Source organism: Sciurus vulgaris, assembly GCF_902686455.1.
Source record: "Sciurus vulgaris genome assembly, chromosome: 4".
Classification (NCBI taxonomy): domain Eukaryota; kingdom Metazoa; phylum Chordata; class Mammalia; order Rodentia; family Sciuridae; genus Sciurus; species Sciurus vulgaris.
In genome coordinates, this window is record NC_136464.1 from 25,276,248 (window position 1) to 25,297,975 (window position 21,728).

At 46.1% G+C, this 21,728-nt stretch overlaps 1 protein-coding gene across 3 annotated transcripts in view; it reads left to right on the top strand.

The window, feature by feature from the left end:
* Positions 1-908: 908 nt before the first annotated feature.
* Positions 909-21,728, top strand: part of COL17A1 (collagen type XVII alpha 1 chain) — a 51,177-nt gene continuing 30,357 nt past the window's right edge. Inside the window, exons 1-13 of one of the 3 annotated variants that reach the window (XM_079136309.1) lie at positions 909-1,108; positions 7,251-7,316; positions 8,974-9,018; positions 9,987-10,091; positions 11,027-11,158; positions 13,441-13,488; positions 14,463-14,498; positions 14,979-15,026; positions 16,411-16,554; positions 17,829-17,987; positions 18,591-18,662; positions 19,971-20,048; positions 20,858-20,929. In XM_079136309.1, the coding sequence (XP_078992435.1) occupies positions 7,265-7,316; positions 8,974-9,018; positions 9,987-10,091; positions 11,027-11,158; positions 13,441-13,488; positions 14,463-14,498; positions 14,979-15,026; positions 16,411-16,554; positions 17,829-17,987; positions 18,591-18,662; positions 19,971-20,048; positions 20,858-20,929 (991 nt within the window). In that variant the 5' untranslated portion in view covers positions 909-1,108; positions 7,251-7,264. The remainder of the gene's footprint in view (positions 1,109-7,250; positions 7,317-8,973; positions 9,019-9,986; positions 10,092-11,026; positions 11,159-13,440; positions 13,489-14,462; positions 14,499-14,978; positions 15,027-16,410; positions 16,555-17,828; positions 17,988-18,590; positions 18,663-19,970; positions 20,049-20,857; positions 20,930-21,728) is intronic. The other 2 variants (XM_079136307.1, XM_079136308.1) reach the window with 2 other exon arrangements.

A 21,728-nucleotide genomic window follows, 5' to 3' on the forward strand; every position in this document is an offset into this window, starting at 1 on the left:
TCTGAAAGACAAGAGGATCCTTACTCCTTCCCAACAGCCTCTCCCTCCATGATTAGGTGACTAAATGCCTAATGTCCCATCCCCAACATGCCACTCTTTTAGGTTAGCACTACATACCTAGTTTCCTCTTTTTAAAAATGAACCTCTACCCCTCAATTGCTCAACCTTTTCAGTCATGAACATTTTTTTCTTTCTCTTGTTTTGTTTTGTTTCCTTCTTCTTCTTTTCTATCAGTGCTAGGGATGGAATCCAGGACCTTACACATGCTAAGCAAGTACTCTGTCACTAAGCTACATCCCCAGCTCTTTTTATTTTACTTTGAAACCGGTTCTTGCTAAATTGCCCAGGCTGGCCTTGAACTTGTAATCCTCTCGCCTCAGCCTCCCAAGTAGCTGGGATTACAGGCATATGCCTCCATGCCTGGCCATGAACATCTTCTTAGGCATTTGTTGACTATTTTCTCTGGATGGGCTTGACCTGGCTTGAGTCAGAATGGGAGGGGGAGGTCAAAGGTGTAGACAGGGGAAACAAATCTTGAATATAAATTCTTCACAGTTTTTCTAGGGCTCAGGCACTTTGAAAGCCCCCCCAAGTGCCTAGATACCGCTGGGACTCTAGTACCCCGTAGCACCAAGGAAGAGAGATACCAATTGAGGCAGCTCTCTGGCTACAGAAGCTAAGATGTCATGGAGGGCATTTCCTGTGGCTGGCCCTGTTCACTTTTTCCCATGAGTCTATAAATGGTTAATTACCTAAACGGGTAGGAGATACTTTCTGCCTCCTATAAAGTTTGATTCCTGGAGGCAGACTTTTTTTTTTTTTTTTTTTAATCCAGCAAGTGTCAGATAATTGGAAGGGTGGAGTAACGCAGTAAACCACGACACACCTTTGTCAGGACTTGTTTGGAAGCAAAGCGTTGAAAGAAACAAGGGGGAGAGAAGGAGAAGCGAACATTTTTGAAAGATCACTCAGCTTTAACACACCTTGGCTGGGTCTGGATAAAAAAAAAAGTGGGCATTGCAAATTTCTAGAGGAAAACATCAGGCGAAGAAAGAGAAGGGGGATTCAGACCAAGCTGTTTTCCAGTTCCTTCCAAATCACAAGCCAGGTAAGTAAGAGGAAGACTGATCTCTCTCCCTTTTTCTGAAATTTTGATTTAAGGTTTGCCATTTAGAAATTAAATATTTGTTGGAGAAAACATTTAGTTTGTTGGTTTCTAGAGTTCTGGGTGAAGCCATTAGTTGGTGGTAAATGATGACTTTGGTATATGAGTTCTGCTTAAGACAGGTCTTTGAAAGGAACAGCAAGCAAGATCCATAAGTGGACAGGAGCAGGCCAGCTAAAATATACTGGACTGTAGTGGCAAGATGTTTCTGTATTATTGTCAGTATTGTAAAGGGACGTGACAAGCTGTTTATTTAGAGTATGATAAGGGTTTGTAATCCCTTCTCTCTCAGCCTCAATTTCCTCTCCCGCCAGCAGGCTCTCCCCCTCCCTCTATCTCCCTACTCCTGCTAGAAGTACTGAAAAGCTCAGAGATAAAGTTGAAGTGCAGGGAGTGGGGGCTTCCTAGAAGCAGCCCCTGTGCTGCCAGGTTCCAATTAAGTTCCAGGGACTGGGAAAATATTGCTGTTTATCATGTTATAGAATTGCTGCTGCCCTGAGTCTAAAGTGAAATATTTGCAATGGTCTGGATGGAGGAAGAAAAATCAGAAAGAAAAATGTTTTCTGTGTACAGACTCTCACTGGCCAACTTGGCTCCCCTCCCCCCCAAATTACTTTGGGGTGAGAATTACCAATTTAGGTATCTAGCTGGACCACAGTAACTGCTAACTGACAAATTACCAGTTTGCTTTTTGAAGTGGAGGCAAACCCTCTGGCATGCTACTTCTTTTGAGAAACAGTTAACAGTGACTCTAACGACTGGACGTATGATGTCTGCGAAACGTGGTGAAAGTTGAAGAAGGTATCTGTTCAAAAAGCTGAATTGTTTCTTCTCACTTTTCTGTGTTCTCTCTTGGAACTAAGGCACAGATCTGAGGCAGAACTAACCTGAAACACACCTTCAGCTGCTGACAGAGGTCCTCGGAGAGTAGGGGGTCTGCTTTACCTTTGGACCCTGAAAACCCACACATGGGGCCTGGGGATATAGCTCAGTTGGTAGAGTGCCTGCCATGCATGCACAAGGCCCTGGGTTCAAGCCCCAGCACCGCAAAAAAAAACCCACACATGAATCTAATCAGAGCTTACCTGGGGCAGGTAAAGTTAACAGCCCGCTTCAGACTTGCCTAGAAACTCCTCTGATTGTTGAAACCGATCAGACTTAAGGACTAACCACATTCTCAGATTAGGACTGACCAAAAGAAGTCTGCCTTTGCAGAGTGCTGTTCACTTGCCTTATTAATGACAATGGCCACAATGGTAAACAAACAGCATAAGCGGGAAGCGGCTGTATCCCGCGTGGCCGGAGCCCTGGAAATCAGGGTGGCCTAGAACATACCAAGCGGCAAACGCATCTCTAGGCGTGGTAGAGACCAAGATGTCCACCTCAGGCCACAGGTTTTCCTGGCAGCCAAGCTGCTCGGCTCGTGTGTGTGATCAGATCACTAGTCAGTGGATGGTTTTCTCACAGTTCAGCACTTTTGCTGTTTTGTTCTATGATTTAAAGTATACAGAGATTGGAGTAATAGAAGTTATCAACATACTCGTGATTCCTTAGCAAAGTATAGGACGTTTGTTTCTTAAAAAAAAAAAAAAAATGAAAAGAAAAGAAATGAAGAGAAAGAAAGGAAGAAAGAAAGAAAACAACTTCAACTTCATTTCTTTTATCAAGGACAAATGTCTCAAGTGTCATTAGACTAAGATAAGGTCATGGTAATGACTTGCTATTGCTAACAGGGGTTGGCCCTGTGTATGTGTTAGACCACATCATTTTCTGAATAGTTTTAAGTGGATGCAGCATTGGTTAAATGAAGCGGGAAGAGAAAAACTCACAAAAGAAGAAAACAGATTTCAAATTATGTGTTCTTGCATAAGAAAAGGACATGGAAAGCTGGGTGTCATGTCACATGCCTGTAATCCCTGAGACTCAAGAGGCTGAGGCAGGAGGATTGCAAGTCCAAGGCCATCCTGGGTACCTTAGTGACATTCTGTCTCAAAATTTAAAATAATAATAATAATAATAATAATAAAAGGGCTGGGAGCCTGGCACAGTGGCACATGCCCGTAATCCCAGTGCCTCAGGAGGCTGAGGCAGGAGGATTGGGAGTTCAAAGCCAGCCTCAGCAAAAGAGAGAGACTAAGTAACTCAGTGAGATCCTGTCTCTAAATAAAACACAAAATGGGGCTGGGGATGTGGCTCAGTGGTCAAGTGCCTCAATCCCTGGTACAGCCCCCGCTCCCCAAAAAAAAATGTTTGGGGATATAACTCAGTGCTAAAGTACCCCAGGTTTCAATCTCCATTACTACAAAAAAAAAAAGAAAAAGAAAAAGAAAGAAAGGAAGAAAGAGAGAGAGAGAGAAAGGAGGGAGGAAGGGAGGGGGAGAGGGAGACATGGGATCATGGGATCAGTTTAACACTTTCAAAAAGCATTAGCTATGGAATAACCACAAAGCAGTGCCTTAGAACCAGGGTGAGCGTGTTCTCACTCATATGTGAAAGCTAAGTGAGTTGATCTAGAGCAAAGAATAGTGATTGAAAGAAGTTAGGAAGTCCTGGGAGGAAGCAGGGAGACTGAATGACAGGCACCACAATAGGGTCACACAGCAGGAATGCATCCTAGTGTCCACAGCACAGTGGGTGACTATCATCTGCTATGTAACTTAAGGAGGTAAAAAAGAGGAGTTTACAGGCTCCAAACACTTAAAAATGATAAGTGCTTTGAGGAGATAGAATGCTAATTACCCTGATTTGATTCTTACATGTGCACATGTATCAAAAAAAACCACACTAGAGACCATAAATATGTACCATTGTTATGTGTCTATTAAAAATTAATTTTCCTGAGTCTGGTGGCACATGCATGGAATCCCAGCTACCTGGCCTGCTAAGGCAGGAGAGTCACAAGTTGGAGGCCATGCTTGGCAACTTAGCAAGACCCTGTCTCAAAATAAACTAAAATAAAACACCCTTGGGTTCAATCCCCAGTACAGCAAAAAACAAATAAACAAATTAAAATTGAAATGAAATAAATGAATAAATTTAACAAAAGAATTATGGATGGAAGTTAGTCTAATTTTGAAATTGAAAACTTGAATGATCTGCTCATTCTTAGTGCCAGTGATACAACGTGCCAAACGTCCAAGGATTTAAAGCTTCTGCTATTTGACAGAGCTTCCATTAAGTGGTGCTTTTGGAAGACGCGTGCACAGGTGAGGCCTGCCATGAAGGGCAGGCTCGGACATGAACCTGGGCAAACCTCCCTTTTCCTTATGCTGCACTTTAAAAAATTACTAGCACTTCAAATGTTCTAAACAGAAGTCCTGTGAGAATATCATAGGTCCCATAGGATGATCCTAGTCCAGATTTGTGCCTCAACCCATCATTCTCTACTACATAACTCAGAGAGAGAGAGAGATTCCTCATATACTTGGTTTAGAGGAATCTATCTGTCAATAGTCTGGCAGAGAATTCTGTATGATCATGGGACACACAGCCATTTGTGACTTCAGACTGTGAGACAGGCACCTACCTGTAACCTACCTCAGCAGGCTCTATCCACAGGGTGCCTTCCACTGAGGAGTCCCAAGCCCTGAAGGGGCATCTGATTTCTTAACAGTCTGTCTGTTCATGACTTCTGAAAGTTAGGGAATCCTTGGTTTTGCCATTGGAATTTAGAGAATAGATGGAGGGCCTACAAAGGCCTGGGGTTGTTTGGGTTGTTTTTTGGTTTGGGCCTTTTTCTGCATATAGAAAGAACAAGCAGAATTTATCAGGTTAGCTCTCTGGAGGCTGAGCTCTTCCCTAGCAGAGCCATCATGCATCTGCCTTACTGGTTACCAGTGCAGATGAACCCAGCCCATACCCGTACATTTCACGGAAGTAAATTTCACTGAAGGATCAAAATTAAATAATAATTTGTTAAATGTTCCTATTATTGTAATAGTCCCTTTCAGGATAATATTTCCCATCGATTTAAGTGCCATCCTGGAGAGCTAGTCACATCCCAACTGGCAGCCAGGTATCGTTAAATGTTCAATCTCCCCAGATGCCTTCTAGTCCATGGCTAATGACCAGTTGGAGAGTCAGAGACAGGCTTCATAGTTCCCAAAGGCAATTCATGCTTAAGCTAAGGATTTAAAAGAGGGTGTCCACTTGCATCTAAGTTAGCATGAAATCACTAAGCAGGTGATAGTCACAATGCAGACAGTCACAGGCCAGATCTGGCCCTTAATGAGTCTAGACGCCCTTATTAAGCTGTTTATGGAGCCCTTTCTCTTAGCTCCAGGAAACATACCTATAAAGACATTCTGTGGCATCTTAGATTCAGCTAGAATGTTTTCCCTGCTGCTTCATTCCTTGCCTAGAGCTACATTTAAAAAGCACGGATGAGCAATAAGTTGGCACATCTGAACAGGCCCTGAAGCTAACTGTGCCAGTCTCTGTTCACTTCACCAGGGAGTTGACCAGCTGGTTTCATGTGGTCTTGGTTTTCAGCTGGGAAGTCCCTCAGGGACACATGATGACTTTCATGGGCCCTACCTTAGCTTTCATGGGCCTCTTACTCCACTAAAAGAAAAAAGAACTTTTTTTTTTTTCTTACTGGGGATTAAACCTGGGGTGCTCTCCTATTCAGCTACAGCCCATATTTTTATTTTTTATTTTGAGACAGGGTCTCACTAAGTTTCCCAGGCTAGCTTCAAATTTGTGATCCTCCTGCCTCAGTCTCCCAAGAATCTGGGTTTATAGGCATGTGAATTGTGCCCTGGTGAAAAAATAACTTTTAAAAATTATATTTTACAACTGTATTGCCATAGAGAAGAATAGAATCAAGGTTAGATTATATTCCATTTTCTTTTTGATTTAAAAAAAATTAAAACAGGGCTGGGGAGATAGCTCAATCGGTAGAGTGCTTGCCTTTCAAGCGCGAGATCCTGAGTTCGATCCCTGCAAAAAAAAAAAAAAAATTAAAACATTTTTGTAGATTCCACCCCCTCCCAGCCCCCACAAACATGTTGTGGCCCTAAGCACTGTGTCTACTGTGCCCAAAGTGATTAGGCAGAGTGTGAGTAGAGAGCTTCAAGCGAGGGGCATCTGGGTTTTCAATCCTGGAATCCTATCTGAACCACAGCCAGATATAAACCAGTAGGACAAGAAGGTTAGGGCAGGGGAAAGAACTACCAGTAAAGCCAGGTTTTGAATCCTTCTGGAACCTGGGACCAGAACCACAGCAAGAAGAGCCCAGTTGGGATGTGGGACCTATCTGTGCATTCCTGTGTTTAGGCCTTGAGCTCCCAGCCACAAGCTTCCCGTCATCCCTACCACATGCCATCCATGCTTAGGGACACAGCAGCCAAGATCTCAATCACTTTCCTTTTCAGGAAGAGAAAGAACAAAGGGAGCACATGGGATGCTGAAGAAGCATATTTATCTACCCACCCATCTCCACAGATCAGACAGATATTTTCTTCATCTGTTTTTCCTCCCCTGTCTGCATATAAACCTCTGAGAGCTGGTGTATTAGGAAGAGAAAATTCACCTCTGCAAAGGGTGCAGTTCCATGTACCTATGACAATTAATATGATTTTCATGCTGATTTAAGTCCATCAAGCACCATGCTCACATCCAAACTCTAAATCGTGCAGCATGATATATCCATGGAGCTCCTTAGAGAACATCAAACACTACGGGACACATCACACGAATTTGTTAATAGCACTGAGTGCCTCAAAAATTATCCTTCAGTTATTTACTACCTTGGCAGAGAACAGAGGTTTATGGTCAGATAAGGTCAGGGCACCAAGGCTGCCATGTAAGTTCTTTGATGCTCAGCAGAGGGCAGTCTGATCTACTAGATTCCAAAAACAAGATCCCAGTACAAAAATAGAATCCAAAGTGGAACTATTAAATTCAGTTAAAACTAATGGCAAGAAATCAGAATGACTCCTGTTTAAAAAAAAAATGCACACGGAAGAATTCCACTTTGAATCTAGAAATCAAGTTCTTGGCTCTCAACTTGACCAGCAGAGACCTATACTTGCTAAAAGCAATGGTAAGAAACATGGCTGTTCATGGTTTCTGGCTTTCCCAGCAGGTGGCTATGGTATGGATGTGACGAAGAAAAACAAACGAGATGGCACTGAAGTCACTGAAAGAAGTAAGAGCACATGAATGTTTTAAATTTATGATTGCTTCATTATAAAAGTTTTTAAAAATTGGAATAAAATAACTTATTCATAATTCCATCACAACCACTTTAGCACTTATAAACGTGCTCCTAAAGGAATTTTATTCCTTTCCTAAAGAGGGCTCTTGTTGAATTTTATTTTAACACACATATTCAAAATGGGTCCTGGCTTTTCTTCCAAGATGAAAATTGCCATTTCCACAGCTGGGAATGTGGCTCAATGGCAGAGCACTTTCCTAGCTTGTGTGAGGCCCTGCCTTCAAACCTCACTACTGCAAAAAGAAAAGAAAATTTCCATTTCCATGGATAGTTTTTGTGATAAGCAGTATTTTTAATGATTGTATAATAAATATTCTGAATAAATCCACTAATTTATTTAACCATTTCCTTGTTTAGAGATATAAGACAACAAAAATCCTAAAGTATAATATCCTAGTTATTTCAGGACTAAGTTGAAATAACACTGGTGTCATAGTTAAAATCTACACTAAGAATTGAGAATGGATACATCTTTTTTGTGAACTGCACAAATGATGAATTCAGAGACATTTCACCTGTCCCCCTATCAACTCTAAGCTAGGCAAGCTTTTCACTTATTCTGTGACTTTCATTTATTTCCAATAAAAAGTTTCTGGCTCCATAGACTCAGAACTTTAGGTTAGGAAATAATTTCTCTTGATTTGTCAAAGAATCCCAAAGTTCTGTACAATGAGAGGTTTAGTGAAAGCTTAAGAGCTATTCGTCAAATCAAACTGCCACTTTCCTCTGAAAAAGCATTCCCTTTAATGCTTTGAATGCTGTTTCTGCTATGTTCACTCATGGTCCTGGTAGGTCAACTGAACTAATCAGGAAAATGCAGCATGAGGAAGGACAGGGGCAATTGAGACAGTGCTGGCCGGAGCAGGTGCCAATGGCACAGCCTCCAGTGGCACAAAATGACCCTGCACCGTCTCCTTCCTCTCTTCTCCTTTCACACCTCTACCCTCATTCCTGTGTGCATGCACACGCACATACACACATATGCACATGCACATACACACATATGAACACACACATACACATATGTATGCACATGCATATTCAAACATGCACATGCACATACACGCATATGCACACGCACATACACATATGCACACACACACACGTAGTGACGTCTGCTTTTAAAGACCACACCCTTGAAATGCTTCCCACTTCATCAAGAGGCACATAGTGACATCAGCTAGGGTGTTGGTCCCAGCTGGTCTGGGGCACTTTGGAAGGAAGGGCAGGGAGACGGTGTGATTTGAAACGAGAGTACCTGGCCCTCCTTCCAAGTCAAAGCCAAGCCTGGACTGGATCTCACTGTCAATGAAGTGACCTTGACGCCTAGACAACTCGTTTCTCACATTAGTGCATAACTGCTCTGGGTTCCAAAGAGATATGAACTTATTTTCCAGGCACCTTGAAATGCATTGTTATTGCTCATATTTTCATGCACAGTGGATTCGATCACACACTTTAAGCCACAAATATGCAAATATCTATGTTGAACCTAATTTCATATGCTTAGCTCATGACAGATAACAGGCCATGTCAAAATACAGAGGTATTGGTACATTCGCTAAAACCTCTTCTTTGTCTTTTCCAGTTATCACAGAAACAGTAACTACAAGACTTACCTCCTTACCACCAAGTAAGTGACTATCTCATAGCTTTCTTCTCAGCAGGTCATGTGTGAAGTCCCCCCACCATGGTAACCTTGAACCTGGAAGTTCACTCTCCTTTGAGCAAATCCCAAATATCTAAGATATTTTTTTTTTCTTAACAGCTATATCGATGTTGATTTGTAAACCACAAAACTAACTAGTTGGAAATATGTGGTTCACCAGCTGTTGGTATATTAACAGAGTTGTGCAGCCATTGCCACCGTCTAACTTTAGAACATTTCTATCACTGTCTCCAATAAAAACCCTCACGACCATTAGCGGTCACTCCCCATTCTCCTCTTCTCTCCTGACTCTCAGAAACCACAAATCAACTTTCTCTCTCTACAGAGTTGCCTATTGTAGACAATAAAGTATCAGAAATCCCATCTACCCTGAGCATTCAGTAGATTGACACCTGTTGAGCTTCCATTTTACTCCACTATTTTTCCAGGAGCTCCTGATTCTGTAATAGAGTTAGGTCCCTAAGCTGCCCCTGCACTTCCCAGGAAGCCCAGCTGACTGGGATGGAGAGAGGCTGCCCATTAGCAGGGAGGCCAGAGCAAAGATGGGCTGCCAGATGGAACCCAGAGCTGCCATAAGTCCCTCCAGCACTTCTGGTGGCTGCTGTGTCTGGGCCTTGACCAGGCATTTGAAAAGAGCAAGCCCGACCCAGGGCCTGAGCTCAAGGAGCCTGTCATCACTCAGCTGCCTAGTCCAAATGAGAAACCCGCTATGCTCTACCCAGAAGGCTTTGCATTCACCTTAGAGGGGAATGCACTGCAGAGGCTGCTATCAAAACAAGCTGGAGCTCAGCAGCTTGCACCTTGTAGTGTAGGTGGGAGAGGGACTCAACCAGGAGGGTCCTGGAGAAGAACAAGGGAAAGTGTCCAGAGGGCAGGGATGCTGGCACCCTGACTCCACCCTGAAACTGTCATCTGCTTTTTGGTTCTGGCAGAAGGGGGAACCAGCAATGGCTATGCCAGAACAGGCTCTCTTGGTGGAGGTAGCCGACTGGAGAAACAAAGCCTGACCCATGGCAGCAGCGGCTACATAAACTCAAGTAAGTGCCTGCAGGCGGGAGGGCTGGGGCAAGACAGACTAGACGGAGAGGGAGCCACCAACAAAGCCCCACTAAGGAGGCGGGCAGATGGGGTCCTCAATCAGTCCATGAGAGGGACAATTACAACTACTTGTCATCCATCCCAAAGGTTCCAAAGAGTTATCTGAATTACACATGACCCAGGGAGGTGGCCACATTTAAATCTCAGCATTCAAAGCCCATTTAAAATGGATCCATTTTCATAAAGTTCCAGTGTGATTAAGTCTTGTTAGTTCAGAAGACTTTGTGGACAGGTGGCTGTTTCCCTACTGAATCCCTCCCTTCAGGCCACCTCTTTTAGGGAAGTGCACCACATCCAAGGTTTGCAATTTGAATTACCAACAACAAGAAGAGAAACTCCATTATTGGTTAGTGAGCGAAGAGAATCTGGCGACTTGTAATCCCACACTGTAGAAGATCCCACTGGGCGAGCATCCAACAGAGGCCTGTTGTTCCTGGCGAAACCCTCTTTCAAAGGAAAGCAAACAAGTCAGAGCAAGGCAAAATGAATCAAAAACAAGAGAGCGCACAACCCCCAAAGCCACTTGAGACACCATGTAGTGAAACTGCAAAGGAAAACCCAGATGGGCCAAGAGAAGCACCTGCCTACCTGTGGAGGGGCCCTGGGCCGTGGAGAACATTCAAAGCCATCCGGGCAGTGCTCCAGGATGAAACATCAGTCCTCGAGGAAAACCCTGCCTAGACCTTGCCATTTCTGTGCACTGTCATTAGGCACGTGAGGGAAAGGCAGTGGCAAGGATGGTGCCCTTCCGTTTCTGGGCAGCCTCCTCTCGCCTGTGGTCTCCGGGCGTCCCCTGCGCCTCCTGTGGGGTCCTGCCTTAGATGTGAGCTCCTGAGCGCTCTTGGCTAACGTCACTGGGTCTCCCCACTTGCAGGTGGCAGCATCCGCGGCAACGCCTCTACCTCCAGTTACAGGAGGGCACATTCACCTGCCTCCACTCTGCCCAACTCGCCAGGCTCCACCTTCGAAAGGAAAACCCACGTCTCCCGCCATGGAACCTACGAAGGTATCAGCCCACAAACTGCGGGAGAGAGCTGGCCTCTTCCCTGGGGCAGCCCGTGTCCTCAGCAGCTTCGTGTATGGGCCACCTGGCTTCCCCTGGGTCTGCACCCCGCCCCCACCTTTCTCCTACTGCTCCCTCCTTCGTTTCCTTTGGAGACCCCGTTACTTGAAACTTTCCCCCTATAGTCCCGCGTCCTGGTGCATTCATTGGTTTGCTCGGTCACTTTTTCAACTAGCACTTAATTGTGGGGTGCCTTCGTGAGTGTTCAGGTGAATCAGACATGGCTCTTGTCTTCAAGGAGTCTATATTCTGAGAGACAAGATGACAGATTAAATAACTCTGTGGTGCAAGTAGGAGGCAGTTATCATCTGCAGCTGAGGAAATCAGGAAAGGCTCTATGGAGAAGGTGATGATCTGAGTTGGACCACAGTCGGAGAGAGGGGGCAACCCAGGTGGAGGGAGTAGCAAGATAAGCACAGACAGGCAGAAACCTCCGAGGCTAACAGAGATAGTGGCAGTAGCATTTATAAGAAGAGAAATGGGGACCCGATTCAATGCTAGGATAAGATATTTAGACTTTATTCACACACAATGGGAAACCACAGAGGTTTTTATTTATTTATATCATTATTTTATTTGTTTGTTTGTTTGTTTGTTTGTTTTGGGTACTAGGGATTTGACCCAGGGTGCTTTACCACTGAGCCACATCCCCAGTCCTTTTTATTTTCTATTTTGAGACGGGGGTCTCACTAAGTTGCTAAGGGTTGGCCTCAAACTTGCCACCCTTCAGCCTCCCAAGTTGCTGAAATCCCAAGTGTGCACCGCTGCACCTGGCTCTGCAGAGGTTATAGTTTTTGAGCCTATCATATTTGAGGTCCAAGACTAGAATTCTGGAAGCAATGTTGCAGGAAGAATTGGCAAGGAAGGAATGAACACAGGTGACAGGTTAAAAAGGAAATCTACAATAGTCCCGAGGAGGGAAATGTGGGCTACGATTAGCTTGCTAATGGTGGGGGAAGGGGAGCAGGTGACACGTATGAGAGGTAGAGTCCACGGGTTTGGCAATTGATCAAACATAAAGAGAAATAGGAGGCAGGCAGCAATGTCTGGAAGGAGTCAAGCGCAAGTTGGGCCAAAGGTGGTGCCAACAATTGAGCAGGGAGCCCAGTGGAGGACCATACTTGGATGAATTTGGTTGCTTGGTCCTGCGGTTGAGCTGCTTGCCCAGCTCTCAGGGGAGGGCAGAAGCAGGCAGTGGGCCTGGGACCTGAGCTCAGGGAAGAAGCCAGGGCCAGACACCCAGTGGGAGGCGTTCACACAGAGGTGCTGGAGGAAGCTGGGGCACTGGAGGAGCCTGCCAAGGAAGGGCGTTTGAAAGCAGGAGGGAGCAAAGAAGGATGAAGCTGGAGGGAGAAGGCAAAAGAAGAACCAGAGGACTGAGAAAGAAGGAAGGGTCGCTGTCTCTGGCAGGAGCCGAGAACTTGCAGCAGCACTGAGGAAATGCTCAGTGCTCAGCTCGGGAGGAGTGCGGAAGAGGACAGCTGGGCTCCCTGACAAAGGCCACTGAGCCCTGGTTATCCACAGAAGCAGTTTCAGTGGGAAACCAGCAGCCAGGTGCCCTGGGTTTAATGGAGGAGAGAGGGACTAGGGATGGAGAAGGGACTGGGTATCCTCGTAAATGACAGAAGTGGGCTGACAGCCCACACCTGAGAAGCTGTCCCACTGGATGGGAGGATGAGAGCTGCTGGAGGGTGCCGGGAAGCCCAGCACCAGACAAGGTGACTTGCACAGCCCAGTGCCCCCGACCCAAGGCCTGAGCAGGGGCTTTTATGGTGCATTCATTATAACAGGGCCTGCATTTCTTCGCAAATTCAGAGAATTCTCTGGTGCTAAAGGGACATTTGCTTAATCAGAGACAGGTCACTTGCTCTAGCATTGATAAAGGGCAAACCCAGATAACAACACAATGGGGAAAAAAACACAGGAATGAAGGAAGGAAAGCCAGGCAGGTGGGCCTCCTGCTCTGCTCTGTTCTTACCCTGAACCTTCTGAGTAGATCAGTGACCAGAAGGTAGTGCTATGACCAGGTCCCTGAGGGTCCATGTTCTGAATCATGGGCCTGCTTCACGGGATCACGGGAAATGACTGCTGAAGGGTGTTGCACTCGCTCCTGGAACACCTCTGGCTACTGAGGTTCAGGAAGAAGTGGCTGGCACCACCCACTCTCTGGGAAGCCTTAAGTGACCAAGTGGCCACTTTTATCAAGTCTTTAATCCCCTCTCTAGGGAGCTCCAGTGGCAACTCTTCTCCGGAGTACCCCCGGAAGGAATTTGGTATGTTCTCTCCTTATTTTCCAAAAGAAATGTTCAAGTGGGCACTAAGAAAATGCCCAGGGACAGGCTGGTGAGCTAAATGGCTTCTTCTAAAGGAGTTGACCTCCACTGACCTGTTGTTCCCTTGTTCTTAATCCTGAAGCATCTTAAAAGAACTATCAGTCACATTACTTGCTGTCATAAGCATTTGCTCATGACACTTTAAAGTGGCAAGCCATTCATACAAGGTTCATGCTTGGACAGATACCCCCTAAGGCAAGCAGTAATTGTAGGGATTCTTCTTTCCATTGGAGGCACAGAGAACTACCAGCAGAGAGTAACTGGTCACCATGCACAATACCCACCATCCCAGTACCTCCATGACAGATTACTTCAAAGGGCCATATCACATGCCTGGTGACAACCTAGGATGCATCTTCACTTGGCCTTTAATCTTGGTCCATGTTTGTAGAATCTCACTGTGCACATGAATTAATGATATAACTATTGATTATACAGTGATTATGATTTTATTTATTTATTTGCATTGAGGAAACAAAGACAGGTTCTAGGAGCAACTTAAATAGACTATGTGGCAGCCTTTTAAAACACTTAATCAGTGCAAATAGATCATGTCCCCAGATGGACTACCTTAGCTAACAACAGCTAATAGCTGTTGGTAATTAACTTTAATTTTGTGTGTGTGTGTTGGTGGGTGGGGAATGAGTACTGGAGATGGAACCCAGGACCTCATGCATGCTAGGCAAGCGCTTTCCCACTAATCTACATCCCCAACCCTCATTCAGCGACTTCAGCACCCTCAATGTGCTGGGGAATCACAAAATGTTCTCTGCCCTTCAGTTATTGGTCCTCATTTATTAAGCATATACTATCCAGAAAAGCATTTAGGCACACAATGAATCTACCTTCATGTCAAAAGTTCTCTGCATGACATCTCTTACATATGCCTAAGATGACATTTCTCTGTTTCTCAGCATCATCTTCAACCAGAGGACGGAGCCAAACACGAGGTGAGTGCTATCCCTGGCTTCAGTTCATTTATTCAGCTAGCATTTTCTGAGAAGCTAATATGGGCCAGCCTGCAGCCCGGAAGGGTGAGGGTTTCTGCTGTCCAGTAATCACTGTAGGTTTTAGAATTCTCCCCCTGTGCCTGAGAGACCATGGAGAAAGGAGAGAAGCTTGGTCTGGCCATTGTGAAATGGACATGGGGGAGGGAATGGTCTATGCTGAGTGTAACAGAGCTTGCTTGCTTAGTCAGCAGTTTCTGGAGGCGGTCTCCAGGTGCCTGGGAGTGTGCAGTTGGCAGGTGGGGTGAGGAGAGAGATGTCCCCTTTTTAGCAGCACTCTTTTGGGGACACTTAGGTTCCCCAGTTCTGAGACTCAGAAATGTCATAGTAGTCCAAAGATTCACCCACTGCTCAGAGCTCAGCGTCAGGGGCTATGATTCTGGCTCCTTCCCTCACAGCCTCTCCGTCTCTTCTCTTGTTCAGAGAGTGAAATTCGAGTTCGACTGCAGAGTGCATCCCCATCTACCAGATGTAAGTGGTCACTATCTTGCTGCAAAGGATCCAGGAAGCCTTGACATTCAATCAGATGTGAATGAAGCATGACGTTGGCATTATGGCCTAGTGCTGTATATGTGTATGTGCACATGCCCTCAATCATAAAACATCTGGAAGGGCCTTCTGTTGGTTGGACCCTGAGCCAGGTGTTGGGGTTAAGTTGCTGAGTAAATCACGGTCCCTGCTGTTTAGTCATTCACAGAAATGGGGACATAGTAGACCCGCCTGTGGTTGGGAGCATGGAAGATGTTCCACATCAGCCCAGGAGACAGGAACAGGTGCCAGCAGCCAGAGAGGCCTTCCAGGGTTAAGTGTCCCTTAGGAAGACTGAAGGCTCAGAAGATGGAGCCAGGATGACACATACAACAAACATTTCAGGCTGCCAACACAGCGGGAGAGTTCAGGTTAGGGAAGGGTCCAAAGTCCACGGGCTTGACCTTCATCTCAAAGACCAGATACTCCCCACTCTCTGCATCTCCTGTCACCCTTGCTAGAGGGTATTTGACAACATTTTTAAATGAGCCCAACTTTTAGGGCAGGAGCCAAATACAAGGAGTAAGAGAAGGAAGAGCCAGATTGGTGGCTTAGGTCTCGGATCAGGGGTTGCCCACAGAGCTTGGCAGCTGGGGTCACAGGCACTGACTCCAGGCCTGATGCTTCCTCATGGGTTCTTGCAGGTGTGGGGATGTTGAGCTGAAAGGATGAAGCTTTCCAGGGGCAGGGAGGGAGGCTGGGCCCCAGCACCTACGGTCCCCTCCTGTGCACTGCCTTCTCGTGATGTCTCCCTTCTCTCCCATCTTCCACTTTGGGAGGAACTCTGAGGAGCTGGGGCCGTCTTGCTACATATAACATCACCCAGATGGACTTGAAATTAAATCACATATAAATGCAGCACAATGTTTTAAGAGTTATGAGCCACAAATTCCTTTTGACACTCCCAGACATACAAGGTCAGGACCTGACATCCGAGGCATCTTGAGCAGGGGAGGAGATTACTGTTTGTTTCAAAGGAAAAATCTATTAAGGTTAAAACAATCTAACTTAATCTAAGGTTCTCTAACTGCCTGATCCAAGATGACCACGTCCTCCAGCTACAGAGTCACCCCAAGTTGTCCAGTGAGGCCTAATTAGAAAATATCTCCCCAGGATGCTGAGCTTTTATGGGAGGCACTGTATTTATGAGGTTATTAATATTACAAAGCACCAGGTTAATAAGTGTTGTAAGTTGGGAAAATGCAAAAATTACAAAGCTAACCCAAGTATTAGTGTACGAAGCAGATGTCCTCAAAGCTCTCCCACTGCAACTGGACTCAGGAAAGAATCCTGGACCTGACTGGAAACTTTGGGGATTCTTGTCCAGGGACAGAATTGGATGATGTTAAGCGTTTGCTCAAGGGGAGCCGATCAGCAAGTGCCAGTCCCACCCGCAACTCCTCCAACACTCTTCCCATCCCCAAGAAAGGCACTGTGGAGACCAAAATGGTGACAGCGAGCTCCCAGTCAGGTAAGCAGGACAGCCCCAGGCTGCCATGGAGGGAGGGGGATAGGGTGGCAGGTTTACCCTGGCAGGGGAATTCCACTGTGCCCTGGAAGACCTTTCGGACTTTTCCAGAGACTTGCACTGAGCACCTGCTCTTCCAGCATGTGAACATGTGGGCTACCCCTTTCTTACCAGACTGGTCAACCATCCCACATGCACTCAGAAGCCCAGTTCTAAATCCTAGAGATTGTCCCTCAGCAGGTTTTGACCATCAAATGTGTTGACCAGGTTCCCCCAGTAAAATGAAGAGAATAGAGGAAAATTGCAGTGTTTTCATTCATTCTTTAATGACTATTTATTGTACACCTCCTCTACGCCAAGTGCCAGGCGGTGAGGAAAAGCACTGAACAAGAGAGACATCGCCACTGCCCTGGTGGAGATGAGGTTGCTTGGGGAAGTCAGAGAGGAAACCACAGGGTCCCAAAGTGCTTACCAAGGGCAAGGGAGATTCTTCAGGAGCAGGGAGACAAATAAGCAGGTCTATGGAGGGAGGCAAGGGAAGACACCAAGTCAGCTGTAACATGAAGCTTTCCTCTCATTTACTCCTGGGAAATCAAAGTCTGGAGATCCTAACCTTCCTCCAATTTTTCTGAAGGATCAAGCCTCAGGGTACTCTATCACCTGGCTGGCTAGCTCACTTTCAAAGAATGATCAGGCAGAACGGGCATCAAATTTGAAGAAACACGAAAGTCCTTCTCGGGGGCAAAGTGCCCTTGGGTCTGGTTTGCACACAGCAATATTTAAGGAACATTTAACCAGAGAAGTCCACCATCTAGCAGTGTGTCCTCAGACTTGAGGGCTCCCCTGCCAGACACACTGCACCTTTGTACACTTAGCTTTGGGGGCGGGGCTCATTTTTTCCTCCTAAGAGAATGGCCCCCTGCCATCTTGGAAGATGAAGGAGCCAGCAAAGTGTCTCATGGGTGCAGATAGCCCACCAGGAGATGGGGAGCAGAGTTTAGAAGGAGAAAGGAGTAGACCCCAAGGAAAAATTAATCTTCATATTTCACTAAGAGCTAGCAAGAATTTCTAATCTGAAAGGTCAAGTTTTTATGAACTCTGAGATTTCAGTCAAAAGTAAGATGGCTAACTGCACCAGGCTGCTCTGGACTGAGGGAATTCCATGGGACCTTCAGTGCTAAAACTAGGAAAGCCCCAGGAAGCAGAGCCAGCTAAGACCCCCAGCAGGGAAATATTGATTTGCCTCTCACTGGGCCATGTGTCTTTTGTGTTTCCAGTATCAGGGACCTACGACACGACAATCCTGGATGCCAACCTTCCCTCCCATATGTGGTCCTCCACTTTGCCTGCAGGGTCCTCCATGGGGACCTATCACAACAACATGACAACCCAGAGCTCATCTCTCCTCAACACCAACGCCTACTCAGCAGGATCAGGTGGGTGGCCGCTGCGCACACGGTTCTCATCCACAGAATCACAATTATCCCACCTCTACCCTGGAGCTGAATGCCTCCTCGGGTAGCTTGGTCATAGAAAACCTCCTGGAGAAGTTTCCTATAACCAAGTGTCTAGAAGATATTTCTTCTACTGAGTCCCCTGCAGAAAGGAATATATAGCACAAGATATCAGAAAAAATATATAAATAAGGAAAAAGGATATTGAAAATGAATTCAGGAGACTTAGCATCACTCCATGCAAATTGACTCTGGGATCCTGAACAAATCATTTAACTTCTTTGAGTTTCAGAGACCTTTCTGTAAGATAGGATCACTAACAAGAAAGACTTTGACTGAATCCACTGTCCCCTACTGACCCAGATCGCCTATTGGCTAGGACCCAACCACCACCACAGGCTAATGTTTAGTTCTCTGCTGGAAGGTGAGAGAACTGAACATTAAGTTTTTCCTAAAAAAACAAAAATGTACAAAAGTATAAAAACCCAATCCTGGCATTTCTGCTGGGGTATTCACAGTATCTAAGTCTCTGCCTCTGCTCTGGGTGGAACTTCCCTCTCACCCCTCTTTCCCTCTCCCCATTAGTCTTTGGAGTTCCAAATAACATGGCGTCCTGCTCTTCCACCCTGCAGCCTGGACTCAGCACCTGCTCCTCAGGTCAGTGTCACCGTCTCAAATCACCTTTTCCAGGCTCTTGACTTAATGTAAGAATGTTCTCTCCTGGTGAGGAAAGTAGAATGGTTTCTAGAGAGGATGTCCTTTCTGCCCATGAGCATGAAGGACTTTTCTCCATGCACTCAGTGACCCATAGCAGAGGCCACAGCTGCTTTTGGAAGCTCAGTTTTAGAACTCAGGATCCCAAGGGAAAGTTCTAAGGGAAGGGGGCCCAAGTCCATGTGGACATGCTTATTCTGTGCTGCTCCCTTTGTTTTCTGGGAGAGTTGGTGAAATGGAAATAAATGGACTAGTGAGTCATAGCTTTGGAAATTTTCAAGGTTGAAAGCATTGTTAATTTAGCAGGAACTTATTTTAGATCTTTTAAAAAATAGTGTAGTTCATTGGAGTAACCACACAGTGGTAAATAATGTTACTACTTAGTTTCCAATGCAAACATATGACAATTTTAAAGAAACATTTGTTTCCACATGTATCATAATAATCCACATGGTAATAAGATACTAGTCATACCTTTTTGAAAACAATCTGCCTTCTTCCTGTGATATTGCTGCTAATGAATATAATGACATAGTTCTTTACTTACTTGGCTGGTGTAGCAAATTTCTATTAACTCCAGTTGCCTTGAATCCCTCCAAAGTCAGAGCACCCCAGTTTTGTGTTTGCTTTTTTCTACCTTTGTATTTTGTTTTGCAAAGACCTGACTGAGCCAGGTCCCAAGGAATCGTGAGCTGATATTGGATCCATGATCCTGAGCCCCAAACGCTAGATAGGATGAAGGAACAGAAGCTAGGACCAGGGAGGAGTGGGCTTTTGGACACTGGCCTTGGAAGTCCTCTTGAGGGTGAGAGGAGTTTCATGGGTTCGAGTCAAGAAAAGAAAGAGCCGAAGGGAAACAAGGAGCCTTTCACATTCGTGTCTCTCAGTCCCACCGTGTCTGTACCCCATGTCCATATTTTCCCACACTGTGCACCAAGTCACCCCAGGGTGCTGCAGGGAACAGGGAACCCTGGGGATATTTTAGGATTTCCAGGAACACAGCAGCCCTGTGTGAACCACTAACTACTCAGCCAATGGAACTATTAGTAAAGTTTGCCCTGGGATGGGGAGGTGGGAACATTAAAAAAAAAAAAAAATCACTCTCGCTAAGAGGGACCCAAGAAAGTTTGAGAATCTGTCACCCGCAAAACTACTTGTCACGAAAGTGGTGTGGGGGTCCCAGGAGGCTGCCTGCAGCTGGGGACGTCCTCTGTGCCCTCTGTTCTGACCTGCTCTCCATCCCTCTCACAGTGTTTGGCATGCAGAACAATCTGGGCCCCAGTTCGTCTGCTCTGTCCCATGGCACAGCCACTGCCACCACTTCCACAGGTTTGTAGTAGCCGAGGTTTGGGGCTCAGAGGCTGGATCGTGACTCCTCTTTGAGGCTACAGTTCATAATATCCCTTCTTAAAAACTGAATTTGAAGAACCAAAGGGCCCCTGAAAAGCAACTGATCTTTCCCCCAAATGACCCCGCCCCCCAACATAGAGGTGTCAGTCTTGATCATTTCCTGGCACAGACATGACTTCAACACACAGGGGAGCCTACATGGCAGTGGTATCTCTGCCCTGTGACTTGTCACCTGAATACCCTGCATATCTTACAGCCCAGCTGGTCAGGTTGGTGTTCCCTCCAGCTCACTGCTCACTCCTTGGCAGTCCCCTGTCCCCACAAATCAATCAATTAGTTTAGTTTGTGGTGCACTCCCCAGGTTGCTGACTCTGTAAACCTTTGGAGTGGAGGGTAAGGACAAAAGAGATGTCTCAGTTCTTGCCTCTAATTTGCCTGCTGTTGACTTAAGGTGGAAAGTTCGGAACTCAGGAAAGGAAAAGGGGATCCTGTAACAACAGGAACTAAGAGATACATGGCACAAAGTAGGGATGCAGAAGGAAAAAGACATGTAAGAGGACAACCTGGAGGGGGTGGCCTTTAGAACACCCTAGAAGGATGAGGAAGATTATACCCGAGAACATTCCATCTAAACCCTCATTGCTTTCCATATGGTCAGAGAGGGTCAATTTCATCAGCTGCTTCTCCCTGGGGAGGCTGCCTCTCTGCCAGGGCTGATCAGGCTGCTCCAGAGTGGCAGGGCCACCCTCCTATGCTGGCTCAGCTCATCAGTGGTTCCTTTCTTGCAGCATATAGTGTGAAGAAAAACGTGCCCCAGAGCCCTGCCGTTGTGAGCACTGGTGTATCTACCACCTCTGCAGGTGAGAGCTGGTCCTCGCTGCCAGGGGTCCAGCTGGCACGTGGAGAGAACCACCCAGCTGTGACACACAGTGTATTACAGGAGAGGACAGAGTCTGAGGTCCACAAACACAACACCCCCTGCATGTTTCCATGAGTGCAGCTTCAAATTCAGAGATGAGCGTTCCTGCGTTTACCTGGGCCTTCCCGCCCCAGGAGCAGGAAGCTCCGTGCCCCTCAGCTGTTCAGGGTCTAGCACTTACACTTCAGCTACCACCTTTGCCCAGAAGCCCTTGGCCTTTTCCTGCTACATGTAACCATCATAAGACCCAGGAGCCCCTCGAAAGCTGCCAGCGTCCTCTGCTTCCTATAGAACCGCTGTCGACTTGGGCTCACTGTTGTGATCCTGGTGCATTTCCTTCCACTCAGCAGCCCAGAACTTCACACATGCTAGGTGAGCACTCTACCACTGAGCTGCATCCACAGCTCTTGTTTTGAGACAGGGTCTCCATAAGTTGCTGAATCTGACCTTAAACATGTGATCCTTTTGCCTCAGCCTCCTGAGTAGCTGGGATTATAGGTGTGCACCACCACACCTGGCTAACATTCTTTTAAAAAAAAAAAATTTTTTTTTACTGAGCACCTACTTGGTTTCAGACAGACACTATCCTAGGTGCTGGGAGAGGCAGTGAACAAGGCAGGATACTTCTGCCCTCACCAAACTGACAACTCTGGTGGAGTGAACAGATGACAATCACAAAGACAAAGTATACAAGATACCTGGAGCAAATGACACAGGTTTTAAGGAAATAATGAGTGATG